Source organism: Mus caroli, chromosome 8 (genome assembly GCF_900094665.2).
Source record: "Mus caroli chromosome 8, CAROLI_EIJ_v1.1, whole genome shotgun sequence".
In the NCBI taxonomy this organism is placed as follows: Eukaryota; Metazoa; Chordata; class Mammalia; order Rodentia; family Muridae; genus Mus; species Mus caroli.
In genome coordinates this window covers 40,109,883-40,128,351 of record NC_034577.1, presented here as the reverse complement: position 1 = coordinate 40,128,351, position 18,469 = coordinate 40,109,883, and the positions used below count along the sequence as shown (strand labels likewise).

At 46.4% G+C, this 18,469-nt stretch overlaps 1 protein-coding gene across 4 annotated transcripts in view; it reads right to left on the bottom strand.

The window, feature by feature from the left end:
- The window catches only part of Acsl1 (acyl-CoA synthetase long chain family member 1), a 63,929-nt gene that overhangs the window by 3,594 nt on the left and 41,866 nt on the right, over positions 1-18,469 (bottom strand). For 3 of the 4 annotated variants that reach the window (XM_021169316.2, XM_021169314.2, XM_021169315.2), the window contains exons 6-17: positions 18,246-18,345; positions 17,885-18,063; positions 13,336-13,368; positions 13,136-13,187; positions 12,603-12,676; positions 10,318-10,395; positions 6,477-6,611; positions 5,173-5,307; positions 4,276-4,371; positions 2,950-3,022; positions 1,077-1,165; positions 464-580 (exon numbers count right to left, since the gene is read on the bottom strand). In XM_021169316.2, coding sequence (XP_021024975.1) covers positions 464-580; positions 1,077-1,165; positions 2,950-3,022; positions 4,276-4,371; positions 5,173-5,307; positions 6,477-6,611; positions 10,318-10,395; positions 12,603-12,676; positions 13,136-13,187; positions 13,336-13,368; positions 17,885-18,063; positions 18,246-18,345 — 1,161 coding nt within the window. Of the gene's footprint in view, positions 1-463; positions 581-1,076; positions 1,166-2,949; positions 3,023-4,275; positions 4,372-5,172; positions 5,308-6,476; positions 6,612-10,175; positions 10,254-10,317; positions 10,396-12,602; positions 12,677-13,135; positions 13,188-13,335; positions 13,369-17,884; positions 18,064-18,245; positions 18,346-18,469 lie in introns of all 4 variants that reach the window. The other variant, XM_029480966.1, reaches the window with a different exon arrangement.

Below are 18,469 nucleotides of genomic sequence, written 5' to 3'. Positions count from 1 at the left end.
TGTCTGAAGTGGGGACGCACATATCTGCCCACCGAATGAGGTGTGTTCCCTGACAGCCAGGACATAGCGTTCCCTTTTCACAGCACTGCACAGACAAAGGCCGGATCACCTCTGCCTTTACCATTCTTCAGGGGAAGGCAGGTGTTTCAGTACTTTGGGCAGAGTCAGTCCCAGCACAGATACAATGTGAGAATACTGGTGAGCACTCAAATCAAGCACTACTCGATGTAAAAATCCACCCCCCCCCCTTTCTTTTTTTGGATGCTAAAGAGGAAGCGGCCATGCGCTGCAGTGAATGTCCACATTTTGACCAAGTGTGAGGAGGCTATAAGCCTATCTCCTGCAGGACGCAAAGGAGACGGGTGGGCTGCTAAAGGCACAGGCTGTGCATGCAGCAGGAGGGACACGTTCCTCCCCTGCATCCAGACAAAATCATCTGCAAAGGGGAGAGGGGGCGACTTACTGGCAGCCATTTTCCAATGTCCCCCGTGTGTAACCAGCCATCTTTATCCAGGGCTTCAGCTGTTCTTGCTGGGTCTTTCAAGTAGCCTTTGAACACATTTGCCCCTTTCACACACACCTAAGAAGAGATGGTCTGTTCACAACACTGACCAGGGATTTCCAAGAAAAGTATGTGTGCTTTATCTGGAAGCCTTCAGTCCTCTGCTCTATTGGGAATTACCGAAGTCCCATTAGGATCTTGAGGGATACTTCCAGTGCCCCCACTTCCTTTCCTACTGACCTCTCAGGAGCAGGGGTAATGTCTCGGATCGGATGACAGCACTTGCATAATTAGGCTAATTATGCACAAGGCAGGGCCATTAGCCCGGCTGGAGACAAGTCTCACTGGAGCTTGTGTGTCATATTCTTGGTCCCTAAGAAGGACTAAAGCATCCTGCCTCCAACCCCTAGGGAGTCAAGCATAAATGTCCCTCTGAATTGACCTCCTGGACTCCAGGCTCTCCAATAGAATCAGGCTTTATAGCTGCACTGAGTGCTACGGGAACTGGGTTCCTAACAGCAGCTATTACAGGAGCTGCTACTCACTCACCAGCGACAGACAGGCCTTCACTCACCTCACCCTCGCCCTTGGATGCCAGGTAATTCATTTCTTCCACATCCACAAGCTTTACATAATTGCAAGGCATGGGGGCTCCAACATGGCCTGCAGGTAAACGGGAAAATCATTTGAAGCACACGACAATGGTCTGAGGCCAAAGCACGTTTACAACGGCCATGCTCCCTCGTAGGAACAGCTGTGGTAGATTTCTGGCTTTTGTAATTACAGCTCCCCCTCCTCTGGTAAAATGATTTAAGAGAGCTTCTTTCACAAAGCGAGGGAAGAACACCCAAAAGTCTACTCAGGACCCCTCCCATTTCTGAGACTTTGATTACATTTTCAACATTTAAACTATGGCCACTCATCTGAAGGTTGGTTAGACACCTGGAGCCATGCCTTCAAATAAAACTGTTACCTCAGTTCCACGACTGGGTTAGCTCCACTCTCCCCATACAAATTTTTCTGCAACTCCTTATATGGTGCAGGATGGCCTGGGTGTTCTGATCCTCTTGCCTCTCCCTCGCTAGTGCTGGGACAGGCTTGCACTACCACATCATTGTCAAACTTCTTAATGTCCCCACTCTCTAAGAAAGGTACAGGTAGTCCTGTACACCCTGATTCTTCTCTGAAACATCCCTTGACTCTGGTTGGCACAGCCACTGTTTTTAGAGGAGCATATTTTTACAATGACGTCTATTATCCCCACAGTCGATTGAACTCTGCAGTATCAGAGGAGGAGGGATCGGGTGAATGCTGGTTAGTGTTTGACAACTAGACACGCTAGATCACCTGGAATGGGGGACCTTGTAGGCAACCCTGTGGGGCAACTGTTAAATTAGTGGTGTGGGGAGGGCCCAGCTGAACAAGCCACGGATAGCAAGGCAGCAGGATTCCTCTGTGGCCTCTGCTTCCATCCCTGCCCTGGGCTCCTGTCCTGACTCTGCTCAGTGACAGATTATGACCTGAGAGCAGTAAGATGAAATGAACCCCTTCCTTCCCAAGTTGCTTTTGACCATGGTGATTGATCATAGCAGCTAAGCAAACCAGGTCAGTGTCTTTTCCTAATATAAAAATAATAGATAACATTCATAATACCTATGTTTTAATAATCTCAACATACAGAGACTGTTATTCTAAATTTGCTGGCTGTTAAGGAACCTGATGCTAAAAACTGAAGGCATAAAGCTGTTTCCAGAGTGTCTAAATTGATTCCTGTAGAATTCATCCCGTGGCATAGATGCTAGGGTCTATGTTATTAGACAGTCACTAGATTTACCATGCACCAAATGGTCAGGGGTGTTTATTAACTGCTGTGCAGAAGAGCCTACGGAAGGGCTACAGAGAAGCCCAAAGCTTTGCAGTGTGACCCTTCACCCCACAGCACAATGCTACTTAAGCAACATCTATAATGCATAACATTCTCAAAGTGTCTCCGGGTTAACACTCATATGGTGTTCATCATACACCCTTCCTACAGACCTTATCCACTGTAGAGGCCCAACAACCTCTGTGGGTATCATCTACTATGTTTTCTTTGAGACAAAGGGCTTGTGTTCATTTCTATCAGAGGATTCAACAACTGGCTTGGCACATATACAGCTGTAATAACTACTCATGGGTTAAAAGCACCAGCAAATGATGAGAGCCTGCTCAATCACTAGCAAATTTGCTGGAGGCGGCCTCGGCTAGGGTGTATCACAACCTAAGCACCCTGGGTCCTGTAACCATTTTCTACCCAGCTCAGGACTATTTGTCGGAGACCTAATTTCTTGAGACACATTGCTATGCAAGGAGGTTAATGACCTAATCAATAACCAATCCATTTCCAGTCATCCCAACCTCAAACTCCAATGAAGAGAGTCTGGAAATGGCTCTTCTGCCAACCATACCTGCCGTCCAGTCTCCAGGCAAGCTCAGGCAGCAACCAGCAGTGCACTCGGTCTGTCCATAGCCTTCATAGAACTTAGCAAGAAACAAGACATTACTAGTGTGGGACAGCCACGTCTTTATAGGAAGTGCACAAGAAATCAAGTTTTACTAACTCCTGAGAAATCCTAGATTCTGAATGTTTTAACTTTCAGTTTAGTAAGTACACTCAATAGTATAAACAACATGCACCCCATGTCGGGTGTGGTGGTGCACGCCTTTAATCCCAGCACTCGGGAGGCAGAGGCAGGTGGATTTCTGAGTTTGAGGCCAGCCTGGTCTACGAAGTGAGTTCCAGGACAGCCAGGGCTATACAGAGAAACCCTGTCTCGAAAAACCAAAAAACAAACAAAAAAACCAAAACATAATAGTCCCTCACCTATCGGGGTGGATAGTATAAATAATATGCACCCTGAACATCTTCCATGTTTTCCTTCCTATTCAACTTCCTGTGCCAGGGAAGGGGGAGTCTCCATTGGCTGGGTCACTATCCACTTGGTGGTAGCCCTGCTACTCAGGTCACACCTGTCCTGAGGGTTACCACAAGCCCCAGCCTCTTTTCTAACTGCCTCTCAGCACAGTGTGTGGTAGGCTTATCTCTGATGACCCATCCCATCCCTGAAGTCACACTCTAGAGCCATGGCTCAAAGCCTTACCCTAGGAAAAGGTTATTTTTATTTTCTTTTATTTATTTCCGTTTTTCGAGACAGGGTTTCTCTGTGTAGCCCTGGCTGTCCTGGAACTCACTCTGTAGACCAGGCTGGCCTCGAACTCAGAATACTGCCTGCCTCTGCCTCCCGAGTGCTGGGATTAAAGGCGTGCGCCACCATCGCCAGGCTGGAAAAATTATTTTATCTAGAGTCAAACACATAAAGATTTACTCCTCTAGAGCTAACCTACTTTCCAAGCAAACTAAGCCATGTTCAGATGAGGGGCTGGGAGGCCTGGGGAGATGCTGGGTGAACACACTTTTGTGGGGAAGGACGGAGCAGCAAGTGATGTACTGTGCAGACTCGAGTGAGCTCAGGGCGGACTCAGAGTGGACCATAGAGTAAAATACACTGTACCCTCTACTGGCAAATAGCTTCTTTGTTTTTAAGTGTTCTCACCACACACAAAACTGACAAGTATGTGAGGTAATTCAGTTATTTAACCAGAGTAATTTAGTCGTTACTCGATGGATTCACACACCACGTTATGAATGAAAACACATGTACATTTTTGTCAATCAGTAGACCAGCCCATAGCATTAGGAAGCCTGGGACAATCAGGTGGTAGATGGGCCTCACCTGGCAGCCGAGCGCTGTCCTCAGAAACGTCAGCACTGTGGCAGACACCGGGGCTGCTCCTGTGATCATCAGCCGGACTTTCCCACCCAGGCTCGACTTGGAAGACAGAGACAAGTTGGGGTTACATATGAGAAGTCAGACACTTGCTTGGGACCCCGTGTCACAGCCAACCAGCCTCCGGGCAGATGGCATGGGCAGCTTGGGACAGAGTTCACATCGGGACCCAGGACCAACCAAGCTCAGCCCTCCCAGAGTTGCGCATTTCCATCCGGCGGACTTGGCGCTAAGCCAGCAACTCTGCTGCTGGGTGGCGTAGAGATCAGATTTGTGGCAACTCCCACATTCTGGCATTTGGGACACCACCTGCATTATACATTCTTAATCTCAGGCTTAAAACATTATGTTGGGAGTGGCATACTTGTTCCAGAAAAGCTGAAGAAAGGCTGAAGTCTCCCAAATCCTTCCACCTAGATCAGCTATAGCTTTGTTTGGCTGTAGCTGGAGAACAGAGTTACGAAACAGCCCTATCTCTAATTTTGAGACAAGAGAACAAAAGTTCTCTTGGCTTGTATGCCCGTGTGTGTGTGTGTGTGTGTGTGTGTGTGTGTGTGTGTGTGTGTGTGATTGATCCCTCAGGCTGTGGGCACGCTAGGTAAGCAATCTACCACTGAGCCAGCTTTGTCTCCACCCCTCTTTTTACTTTGCAAGTAAGTTTTACTAAGTTTTGCAAGAGGGTTTCATTAAGCTGCCTAGGCTAGCCTTGAACTTGCAATCTTCCTACCTAAGCTACCTAACTGGGGTTACAGACCTATATCATTTCCCTCCCTCCCTCCCTCCCTCTCCCTCCCCCCCCCACTTCCCACAGGAGATCTGCGTGGGGAGTGTAGTATCTGCTACCTGTATCTTGTGGAAGATGAGTTTATCCCACAGGCTGTTGTTTCTGACGATGCCACTGCGAAGCTCCGCCTCTTTCCTTTTGGAGGCAAAGTCCAACAGCCATCGCTTCAAGGAAGTGTTTGCTTGTCCAAAAATCTAATGAGGCAAGAAGTAAGGTTCTCACATCTTCCAAGACAGCCAAAACCAAAGGAGCGGACAACAGCACACTGGATACAGCACCCAGCAGCCTTGTGGCTGCCGGAGGGGTGGACACTGCTCTGGAAAGCTACTGACCAGACGACCCTCTAGCTATTAAGTATAAATCTGCCCTGTGGCCCAACTCTACAAATGAAAACATGAAAACCTGCCTGCAAGTGTCTACAAGCAGGGATATTTACAGTAGCCAAAAGCTAAAACCACCTAAATGACCATTAAGGAAGGACTGGCTAGATGTAGTGAGTTCTAACCATACACTAATAGTATTTGGCTATAAAAAGTTATAAAATACTGAAATGCATATTTTGAAGGTATGATATTGGTTGCCTAGGAGTCTCGCAGGCAGGAGGGTGGAGATGACAAAGAGTAGGAAAAGCGGTCTTTCCTGGGGTGTTGGAAGTGTTTTTAAACTGACATCCTTAAAGACCGCTGAACTAACTGCTCATGCTCTGGCTACCTGGATGTATCCTGGAGCCGCCTGTGTGACTTCACTGTGGAGATCCACCCCCAGGGAACACATCACACACCGCAAACAGTATGCTATGTAAAATTACATCTCAGTGTTTCAAAGGCTTTTTGAAAGAGGGGGTTTAAAGACCACCAAGGTTCCTAGAGACGACAGAAGCCTCCAGGAGGAGAAGAGAAAAGCACTAACAGTGCCTGACTGAAGACTGACCACGCCATGGGCTGGCTTTGCCCGGCTGAGCAGTCTAGACTGAGGTGGCAGAAGCCTTGGCACTTCTCTTAGTGCGGTGACCTGACAGTTAAGGCACGCAAGGGTTGGGGGGACAATTAATTAAAAGCATCTCACAATTATCTGTGTCCTCCTGGATGAAACAGGGAGGAACGGTCTGTTCTATAGCTGAGAGGTGGCAGAGAAACTGACCTTGCCCCTTACAGCTAAGAACCTACAGTGGGCTGTGTCTCTTCTTACCAACAGCTCTGTGCAGTAACTCAGTTCCACATCTGTGGAGGCGGACGCTGACATTCTATGGAAATGAGCGGACTGTTGATGGCCACAGAGGATATGTGGCTGACCCCTTGTCAGATTGGCACCAGGACTCACAGCCCCACCTTCTGTCCCCTCCCCTTCATTGCCTGGGACTCACTCTGTCAAACATCCGGTTCAGCAGCCTGGGAACCACAGGGAAGATGGTGGGTTGAAGCACCTTGAGGTCGTCCATAAGCAGCCTGATATCTCCTTGGAAAAATCCTATCTTAGCTCCATGACACAGCATTACACACTAGGAGTGAACACAGACCACACACTGTCAGCACTGCAAGGAGCAGGGGAGCCTGCAGGGTTAGTGTTTCAAACCAGCTCCACAAGTCCTTCCTAAATATGGAGGCTCTCTCTCTCTCTCTCTCTCTCCCTCTCCCCCTCCCTCCCTCCCTCCCTCCCTCCCTCCCTCCCTCTCAGTTTGCATTTACTTTCCTCTGTACAAACATGGAAATTTAGCATTTCCACCATCCCAGTGATACAGGAGTTAGTGTAAACCCAGGGGAGGCTCTTCCTAAGAGTAATGAGAAGGGCTATCTGGGGCTAACAAGCAACAGCTGTTGGATGGGTTATGTGTTATACATCCCAAATATTTTTAGCCTTCCAGGAACTTGAGAACTTATTTATTCTCAAAATAAAAACCCACTGCCTCCAAAATGAGGCTTATTAAAATCTCATTTCCTTTTCTGAAAACGTAAAACTTTCTGAAAACACTCTGAATTAGCTGGAGTCCGGACTCTAAGTGGGCATCTGCAAGGCTATACCACATGCAGCTCTCCCTGTCTCCTGCAAACTGTAATGGCCACCTAAACAAACTAGACAAATCACCTGCCTAAATTAAGCTAAAAATTAAAAACAAATTCAGAAGATGACAGAAAGGCAATAGTTTTAAGGTAGAAACCAAATAGCACACAAGGAGGGAACGTGAAATGGCTCAGTAGGTAAAGGTGCTGGCTAGCCACGCCCGGGGACCTGAGTTTGATCCCCAGGCTCCACATGGGAACAGAACCCATGCCTACAAGTTATTCTTTGATTTCCACATTTACCCATGTGTGCACACACAAAACAAACACACAAACAAACAGGAAAGAGCCACATACAGCTTGTACAGTGTACAGGGAAGTGCAGAGGAGACAGGAGACTCTGGAAGGCCAGGGGCTAGGCAATCAGGTTCACAAAGTGGCAGAGAGACCCTGTTCTAAAACAAGGGGGAAAGGCAGGGACCACCATCTGAAGGCTGTTCTCTGACCTCTGCATGCATACAATAGTGTGTGCAAATCTGTGCCCCCACAGGCGAACACCCTCTCCTCTCTGTCTCTGCTCCACCCTCCTCCTCCCCTACCCCCACCCCTGCCTCCTCCTTAGAAGGTGAACAAACAAAAGAAAGAAAAGTACAGCGGTTCCCTGTTGAGCACTGAAGGCAGCAGGCTTGTGTTCCCAGCTGCACCTCTAAAGCCACAGCAGAACCTGTGGCTCACTAAGGACTCACTGGAGATCCTAAAGCCACAGCAGAACCTGTGGCTCACTAAGGACTCACTGGAGATCCCAGCATACTTTTTTTTTTTTTTTTGAGACAGAGGCTCACTATGTGGCCCTAACTAGACTATGCAGATTAGTGCGGCCTTGCATTCAGAGAGATCTGCCGGGCTCTGCCTCCTGGGTGCTAGGGTTAAAAGTCTGTGCCACTACCCCCAGCTTCTCCCGGTATTCCACTGTTTGTGGAATATTTGGCCCATTTGACTACTGATAGTCACTTGAGAGGCTCCTACCTGCTATCTGCTGTGAATAAAACTGTGTGAGCCCTGGTGTCCAGACACCTGTGTGAGTCCCTGCTTTCAACACTTGTGTGTGTACCTGAAAGGGGAACTGCTGGACCATATAGCAATTGTGTGTGCACTTCATAACATCCTGTGATGTGCAAGGAGGAAAAGATGGAGGACGGAACCTGGTGCACCTCCATCCTTTTGAAAGACACAAAGCCTACAGGGCAGCCGTCAATCAAAGTGTCCTCTGGCCATCAGACTACGGTGTCCCACATCTACCTGAGCCCTGGTTCTCAGTAAATGTTCAACAAGGAATACATGTTGCCCACTGTTTTTCCTCTAGCAAAAAAACTAAAATTGTCCGAGAAAGAGAAGGACCCTGTGTGTGTGTGTGTGTGTGTGTGTGTGTGTGTACACATGCACATTAGGTCAGAAGATATCCTCAGTGGTGTTCCTCAGGAGACTATCTGCCCTGTTGTGAGGCAAGGTCTCTCTCTGAGACCTGGGATTCATTGATTAGGCTAAGCTGGTCGACTAGTGAGCTCCAGAGATCTTCCACCTCACCAGTGCTAGGCTGACAAGTTGCTACCACAACTGGCCTTTGACATGGGTTCTGGGGACAGACCTCGAGTCTTCACACTTGTAGGACAATCACTTACCAACTCAGTTATCTCCCTGCTCTTGGTCATGTTGTAAACCAGGGGCACAGATATGTACAGAGAACCCTTCTTCTCTGGTCAGTTAAACCACCCTTCTTCCCCAGGGCATACAGGACGTCCGTGAAAAGATTCAGCCACTTTGTGCATCAGTGAGAAGCACAAACACAAAAGAGAGGCTTCTTCCACAATGGGTGCCTCTGAGACTCATCAAAGTGAACGAATACAAAATATCTCCTTTAGAGATGGGGACTAATACAGAGACCTGCAGCTGGACACTGTGCCAAGAGTGAGAGAGAGGCCTTGAGCATTCAGTCCCATATGGGATGTCTCCATCAAACCCTTCCCTCAGGTCAGGGAACTCTACGGAAGAAGAGATGGAAAACTGTAAGAGCCAATAATGGGGACAGAACAAGGCCTTCTAGACACAGCAGGACTGACACAGAGATGGACTCACACAGACTGTGGTAGCATGCACAGGGCCTGCAGCTAAGCCAGACGAAGGCCCAGCACTGAGGGGATTGAACACAAGCCCCTGCCCTAACTTAGAAGCTATGTTCGAATGACAACCATTCCCAGGGAAAAATTCGTTTTCTCCAAATCACACAAAAGGGACACCCCTTGTCCAGTAGGTGACCAACACACAATAAAACCAAAGGCAAAGTTGGAACTGTTCTCTCACAATGCTTTTCTTAAAAAAACTTTACTGGTCTTTTGTTTATCTATTATGATTTCTGATTTTGTGTTTTAATGGGTTTTGTATGCCTGTGTATGTGCTTGTATATGTGTTTTTTGTACTCTCTCTCTCTCTCTCTCTCTCTCTTTGTGTGTGTATCTGTGTCTATCTGTCTATTTGCTTTGTTTTTTTGGTTTGCTTGGATTTGTTTTGTTCTGTTTGTTTGTGGTTTTTACTGGCCTGTCTGTTTTCTAAAGAGAGAGAAAGAAGGCCAGAGTTGGATGGCTGGGAGGCAGGGAGTGAGGGCCTGGGAGATGAGGGAAGGGAACGAGTGCAGAATATACTGTATGAAAAGTTGTTTTCAATTTAAAAAAAAAGGAAAGAAGAAAAAAATCTTCCTCTAATTGTTCACCTGTAACTGTGTCCTTATGGACATTCTTTGAATGTTCAAACTCTGGATTTTAAACTGTAGGATTAAAGTTCAAATACCCAGTATGGACCTACAGCAAGAATTCATATTCTTTCCAATAACCTGTGCTGCTGCAGCAGTGGGGCCGAGTGAAGACCGTGTGTGTGCATGTATGTGTGTGTGTGTGTGTGTGCGAGCGCATGTGTGTGTGCATGTGTGTATGTGTATATGTGTGCATGTGTGTGTGTGTGTGTGTGTGTATACACATGTGTGCGTGTGTGTCTAGGCTGTACCCCACACTTACCTGGAGCTGCTGCTCATACATGTGTGCCAGTGGTAAGTAGGAAATCTGTGTGTCACTGGCATTCAAGGTCAGTGCACTCTGGAAGACAAAAAAACTTAGCGGGGAGCACGCAGACAAGGAGGGGGACACAGCAGTCGCCTACCTCTACAACGGTCTCAAACATGTGGGCGAGAGGCAAGAAAGATATCAGCACATCATCTGTGGAAGTGATGAATGCACTCTGAAAGCAAGGATACCAGCGAGAAGAGAAAAGTTAAGACTTCCAGGATGCCTCCCATTTCCCTCAGAGCAGGGTACACGGCCTCTCAACACAGCGCGGACTCTGCCGTCTGCATTTCTTTTATTTCTTTGTACCAAACAATACAAAGTAATTTTTTTTTAATCTTATTGGGAATGGCACTAGGGCCGTGCACATGTTGAGAAGTGCTCTACCTCAGGGCTGCATCCCCTGTCCCAAAGCAACACTCTGTCAAACAGTGGAAATCATTCCCGATGACCAAGCATTGCCACTTCGGAACTATTACCCATCTCCCCGTAAAGAAAATCTTGCCCAAACTGGAGTGTTGAGAGACCGTGTGCTCCGCGTGCTTCCTTTTTCAGTTACGACACCCCAGTACCAGGCAGGTTCCACTGCCCCTTAAGCAACATTGGGTCCACTCCCTGACAGGACAGCTCTGTTATAGTGCAAAGGGAAGAAGGAAGAGGTTTCCCAGGACCTTGGATTGATGGTATAAACGGTTCTAGCAGGTGAGCTGGAACACCAGGCTTATCTCTGAGCCTCCCTTCATCTCAGGAAAACTCAAAAGTGTTTACTGCAACCTCAGATCTGGCCTGCAGAGATTGGCTCTCTTATAAGATCCTGACCAAGAGGAGTCCACAGGCAGAATAAGTGTGGGCGCCTGAGTGTCCTCAGAGTGGGTCTTCTTAGGGATGGGTGGACACAGAAAGGGCTTGCGTGTAAGTGCATGTTATTAACACAAAGAAGGCTCACCCACACACTTACAGTCATGCCCATCATACGTGAGGAGAGTGTAAGCTGGTGTGTGTGTGTGCGCGCGCGCGCGCGCGCGCGTGAGTGTGGGCGTGCGCGTGCGGACTAAAGCCAGGGCCTCAAACACAGAAAGCATGCTTTCTACTGCTGAGGTTCATTCCCGGCACCCATAGTTTTCAATTTTCTGATAAACCGCAGAAATCATGCTGGTGTCATGGCTAGAAGTGTTAGAAGTTGGCAGTGCTTCTTGATAGAATAACTATTTTTCAGGGAAGTTCTGTCATCTTGAAGACCCTGAAGGTCTACTAGGAGATTCAAATTTCACTTTAAGTGACAATACAGCATACACCCCACCCCCGCAAAGTAAGGGGTAAGAATAAGAAACGTGAGAGTGGAGTAAAACCAAGTGGAAGCATTCTCAAAACTCAGCCCAGCATCCACCTCAGAAAGACGTCCACGTCTCTAAACCATTAGATGCAGACAGTCCCCTGCCACGAGCAGGGCTACAGAATACTCCCAAGAGCTTGCAAAAGCATACTGTTAAATGTATGCTTTTAAAGGATGGTACCTTGGCAAAGATAGGCATGCAAGCTATCTTTGGAGTTAGGGACTGAACTCTGGCCACCTCCCAAATTCACACAGGACAGTCCTAAGCCCCATGGATCAGGAACAGGGCCCTGATATGATTAGATTTGGGAGTAAGTAGACTTCGACCCAGCAGCCTGGTGTCTCTCTAGAAGAGAAAGGGACACCAGAGGACCCAGAAAGAGGTAGCCATCTGCAAGCCCTAAAGAGAGCCCTCACCAGGAACCAAACTTGCTGGCATCTGGTCCTGGACTTTCAGCCTCCTAAACTGAGGGAAATGAACATCTGTTGTTTAAGCCACTTGGGCTATAGTGCTTTGTTAATGGCAACCCATGCAGACTACAACCTGTGGACAGAAAACCTTAAGGACAGGCAATTAACTAGAGTTTCAGATGTTAATCTTTCTCATACAATGGGAGTCACACTGACCATAGAACAGAACAATAATGATTTAAAGCCTTCAGCTAGCTGTCTCTAGCTTTCATTGGTAACTTAAAGAAAACTCGGCTCCTAACACTTTAGTAAAGTCACTGAGGTTTCTCCCTTGTCTTTCCCTAAAAGTACAGGGTGACATTCAAATATTCCCCTACACGAAAGGCACCGAGAGTTCCAGCCAGTGATCCATCCTAATGTCACAGTAAGGCTTATGGGCTTAGGTCCACAGGTCAAGCATCTGAGAGAAGGGGGAGTCTGGCCACACAACAGTGCAGGTCTCATTTACACCTCAGAGGGCTTATATACAATGTGGACCTGATGGAGGAGGAGGAGGAGAGATTTACTGCTCTCTCTCTCTCGGGGCCTAAAGCCAATCAATGAATGTGAAGAGCCATGACAACAGTCTCAAGGCTTACCTCAGTTGCTTTTATAAAACCTGAGCAGTCGTTCATAATGTTTTGGTGAGTGATCATTGCTCCTTTGGGGTTGCCTACAGAGCACACAGGAAGGAGAACAAGGTTAGATATTCCAGCCAAGAATGGCAAAAACCCTCTATCATCAGGGCCTTGGCTAGCTCTACTGTTGGTACCCTCTGGATAGCCAAACTCAGTAATACTAAATTTCTGAGACCTTTGAAAGGAAACTCACTATCATGAAATTACCTTAAATATTCACTAAAATCTTCATGTGTATCAAGAGGGGAAGAAAGCTGGGACTCTTATTCTTCAGGGACATGGTAGAGTAAATCTGAGGTCACTCTCAGTAATCTGAGCTAACTAGGTGGCACCCTCAGGTCCCGAGACTGTCTCACGGAGCAACCTTTCTTGGTCCATGTCTATCTCTTGTTTTCTTGCTCCCACATATAATTAGTTAATACATCATCTAAAAGGGATGCAGAGATCATGGGTTTCCAAATACTGCTTTGAAGCAAGTACATCTCAAAGTATACCTGTAGTTCCACTTGTGAAACAAATTATCGCAAGATCTTCGGGTTCTGGAGGCTGAAGAAAACATTTTCAAAGAGAGGGTATGAGTCAGATTAGAATATATCAATCCACAAGGTACCTAGCATCTGCACTTCCAACAGTCTCTAGTATGACTGGATGTTGCAAAGAATAGAGCTGTAGAAGGCCATAAAACAGTGCTTACCTTGGGCTTCACTCTGTTCACTCTTCCAAGGTCCTGAATTAGAAGACAGAGAGGAAAAAACCTTCAGTATTAAGATTTTCTAACTATAAAGCATACAGAGTCAGGGCTGTGGAGATGGCTTGGCAGGTAAGAGCACTGGCTGGTCTTCCAGGGGACCCAGGTTCCATTCCTAGCACCCACATGGCAAAACTCATCTGTGATTCCAGTTCTAGGGAATCTGATTGCTCTTTCCTGAACTCAGTTAGGAGGTGCCCATGTGCTTCAAATGCATGCTGGCAAAACACCCTTACACATTAAAAAATAAAAGGACCCCCCCCCCCAGTTACTGCCATTACTACAGATTACTCTCATAGCAGGCTAAAACACCATTTTCAAATTAAATGAATTTGAGCACTGTTAAGTAACAGAAGTCATAGTATCTATTGTTCTGGGAAGCCATTTTCCAGTTGTCTCTCTCTCTCTCTCTCTCTCTTTTTTTTTTTTTTTTTTTTGGTTTTTTCGAGACAAGGTTTCTCTGTGTAGTCCTGGCTGTCGAACTCAGAAATCCGCCTGCCTCTGCCTCCCAAGTGCTGGGATTAAAGGCGTTCGACACCACCACCCGGCCAGTTGTCTGTCTCTTACACAAAACCACATAAATGGCCTTGGGAATAGGATTGATTCCAAAGACAGCATTTGCACTGCATCCCGGCCCTCTCCCTCTTCCTCTGATGGCTGTTAACAAAGCCGTGCTCTTGAACGTAACCCTGCTGGTCCTCAGCACCCTCTGCCATCAGGTTCCCTGACCGCCTGGGCCTGGCTCGGCCTCAATGAATTCTCCCCACCCGTGGGAGAATAACCCTCTTCCTGATTGATTGTTATCGAGGATCAGATAGCCACGCTCCATACACAGGGAGGAGGATTCGGGTACTCTGAGCTGAAACAGGCCGCAAGGAGGTGGGAGGCGCTCCGCAGTGGGTAATAGGATGGAGCCTAGCTTTGTCTCTAGAAGCAGCTGCTCCTGTGCTGACTTCTGCATCAGGTATGTGCTTCAGTTTACTGCATTAAGTAGCCTTCATATCCACTCAGTAAAACAAGCAAGCAAGCAAACAAACAACAACAACAACAAAAAAATTAAACTTATATTCTTTTCCTAGTAAAGTTGGAGAACTTGAGAATACATTGGCACCTATCAAAAATGCAAATTAGGTGTGCATGTCCAGGGCTCACAGAGCTCCACCCAACACACTTTTAATCAATTTAATTTACATATACTATAGACCACAGGCTAGTAACAATACTGAATTAGAAGTCAGCTAGGGTTGGGCACTTATGTACACACCTATAATCTGTGGCAAGAGGATGGCTTGGGCCCAGGAGTTCCAGATCAGCCTGAGCAACATTCAAAGCCACCAACACAAAACAAAACACCAAAAACCACCCCACAGTCAACAAGGAACCAAAGCACGGGACTTCTGCAAAATATTTTCCATATGTTCTTTTCTGACTTCAAATTGCTGCTCATCTATTCTCCATTTAGTTGTTGAGGTAGGAGCTCTCTCCTGTAGGCCGCGTGGATCTCAAAACAGCTAGGCAGCTAATGACTTCGAAATAATCCCTCCGACTTCCCCTTCCCAAGTGCTGGAGCCGCAGTCATGCACCACTATGCCCAGCTGATCCTAAGCAACTTCTAGATTCTTCACTTGATGGCCAATAGGATATAAAGCCATAGTCTCATACAATTTGCTTTTAATGTAGAGGAACAAACATAACCTCCATGATTTGCAGCAAGGGCTTTAGATCCTTAAGTTTGTCTTGTTATTAATTAGAAAAAAAAATGATTACTTTAAAAAGTGGTCATTTTAGGTTAAAAATTAATAAAGCTGAGTTCTAGTGAGTGGCAAGAACACTGGAGAACCCATGGGTAATTACATTTGTAGCCTAATGAAATGCATAAAATGAAAATAAAATATATGGCTGGTTAGATGCATATAGGAGTAAAGTCAGATGAAGCAGATGTGTTAAAACTTTAACCACAGACTCTGTAGTAGGAAGGTGGGAACATGACTGTATGCTGTAGTACTCAACAGTATGTATATCAGAAATGTTCATAATTAAGCTATAAAGATGCAAATATCCCAAAACACTTATGTTCTACCTTGATGCTACAAATATAGGTATTACTGTAAATATAGATTAATGTGAATGACCCCCAGGATCAACTATAATGTAAATTTTACATTCTTTTCTTCTCACTTTTGGTTTACAAAAATGTCTAAAATGCATAAATTACATTAAGCAGCTAAGTGTAAAACAGGATTTCAATATAAACTCTGCACTACAATCTTCATTCATTCATTCATTCATTCCTGTTTTAATTTTCATTCAGTGGTTAAAAAAGGCAAGAGGAAAGAACAGGTCATGTGTGCCTCTCAGAAGAGGGGACCAAAAGGCAGTCAGGGGAAAAGATTTCAATAGCACGAAAGACTACAAGTAAAAAAAACAAAAACAAAAAATAAAAAAATAAAAAACAAACCCATTCCAGTATAAACGTCTAGGTAAAAAGCTAGGTGCACTCTAAAAGTGAGGCCTAGGCAAAAATACATGTGGGGCTGTCCTCTGTGCACCATGTGCATGTGTGTGGCTGTACATACACGTGCATGTCAGCGTTGGAATAATGAGTTGCCCTGACTACTGGTTCCTTAGCAAAGGCCCTGCTCTGCAGCCTCTCATTCTCTGTAGAAGGAAGAGAACTAATAAAAATTAAAACCATATTTCTAATGGTTTTCACAAAAAGATTTACACCTTCCATGACAGCGCAGCTTCTTCTATGGACCCTATCACCTATGATGCCCTTGTGAAAGGATCTTCCGCTGGCTTCCTTGCTTCCTAACCCAAGGCCAGTCAGTGTTGGGGTCAGATCATATGCACCCCACTGATTCTAGAACGGTTAAGCTGTGCTTAAACTGAAAATAAACCATTATCAAAAACAAAAACAGAGAGATCAATAAATAAGTTGTACCAGATAGTTTTATGTCAACTTGACACAAGCTAAAGCCATCTGAGAGAAGGGAACTGCAATTAAGAAAATGCCTCCATAAAGTCTGCCTGCAGGCAAGCCTATGAGAATGTTTTAAATTAGTGATCGATCGTGGTGGAGGTGCCATCCCTGGCTGGTGGTCCTGGGTTCTAGAAGAAACCAGACTGAGCAAGTCATGAGGTGAAAGCCAGTAAGCTGCACCCCTCTATGGCCTCTACATCAGCTCCTGCCTCCAGGTGTCCGCCTGACTTCCTTCCATGATGAGTAGTGATGTGGGAGTGTTAGCCAAATAAACTTCCTTCCCCATCTTGCTTTTGGTTACAGTGTCTCATCACTGCAATAATAAGCCTGACTAGGATGGAAACTAATCAGGAATCCATGATTTAAATTCACTAAGACCTATAGAAGAAACCTGGGGAAAGAAATGATGAGGGGGCTGTGATGGCTCTGTGGAGGCACTCGCCGTTCAAGACTGACCGCCGGCACCCAAGTGGAGAAAGGAGAGCATCAATGCCACCAACCTGTCCTCTGATATCCACGCCTGTACCATAACACACAGACACAGACACACACAGACACAGAGACACACAGAGACACAGACACACACAGGGGGGTGGGGAAGGGAGAGTCAACAGAGGGACAGGCGAATGATGAGACAGACTTCTGTGTCCGGCTTGGTTTCAGAGACAAAGGCAGTTAAGACTCAATAGAGTATACAAACTAGACACATCCACTTGTGTGATGTTGAAGGTCCCAGTGTCTACTGGTATGGCTCACTGGTACCAAGGAAAAATATGAGGACTACAGTTCCCTTCCTGAGGCTTCTGCAGGTGACATATTAAACTAATACTGGGAACTGGGCATGGTATGGTGGTGAGCTTAACATAAGCCAACTTGACACAAACTGGGGCCATGTGGGAAGAGGGAGCTTCAATTGAGAAAAGGCTTCTATCAGACTATGAGGGAATGCTCTTGATTAATGATTGATGAGAGGACCTGGTTCACTGTGGTGGTAGCAACTCTGGGCAGGTTGTATAAGCAAACAAACTGAGCAAACTATGGGGAGCAAGCTGGTTGACAATTCCTCCATGACCCTCCTGCCCTGATGTCCTGTCATGATAAACTGTGATGGGGACATGAGGCCACGCACATAAACCCTTTCCTCCCCCAGTTGCTTTTGGCCATGATTTTTAACGTAGCAGCAGAAACTTAACTAGGACAAGTGAACTCATTCCTGTGATCCCAGCATTTGGGAGACCAAGGTAAGAAAAGACTGCTGCAAGTTCAAGGCTACCCTGAGCTCCACAGTGGGCTCTAGACCAGCCTCGACTACAGAGGTGGACCATCTTAAAAAAATGAGGCCAAGCCAAACAAAACCCAGAAGCAATTCTCAGCACGCAGGCCTAACCCTGGACCAGTAGGCAGGTGGGAATTTTGTCCCGTATCTTTAGGTGGCTGAGTAGCACTGGGATGACAGTGGCATTGGGTACCATAGCCAGCCCTTCAGAGACACGGCCGTATGGAAGGACTCACCTCCAGGGCTTTGAGGCTGATGATTTCCACCCCACACTTCTTGCCTCGTTCCACCAGATCACTGCCGTAGGAGTCCATGATGACTATGATTTTAAGGCATGGCGTTAACTTGTTTTCTACACCTTCTAATAAGAGTTTGGCTTTTTCTGGCTTGTCAGCAAAAATCACAGAGAGTTCAGCTGTAAATGAAGAGGTGATAAGGAGTGAGCCCAAGGATGCTAAAAGCTTGACACACAGACACTAGCATGCCAGAGCGATGCACACTGACACGTAATATCCCCTTCCAAGCAGATAGATAAATGTAAAGTCATCGAATCAAGCCTATACCTAGGGCTATGGTGGCACAAAGACAAAGACATACCTTTGTTCACTATGTAGGTGATGGCGTCAGCTCCAAGGGTGTCATAGAGTGGGACAATCACCATTGAGTAAGAGAAGCATCCTTGCTCGACGATTACCCACTGAATGGTAAAAGTCACAAAGAGAGAGTGAGATGGCTCCCTGGAATCACTGCCAAGGGCAATGCTCAGAGAGTCAAATTAGAAGCACCCACTGCAACAAAATTAATGTCTGTCTCCCACTGGG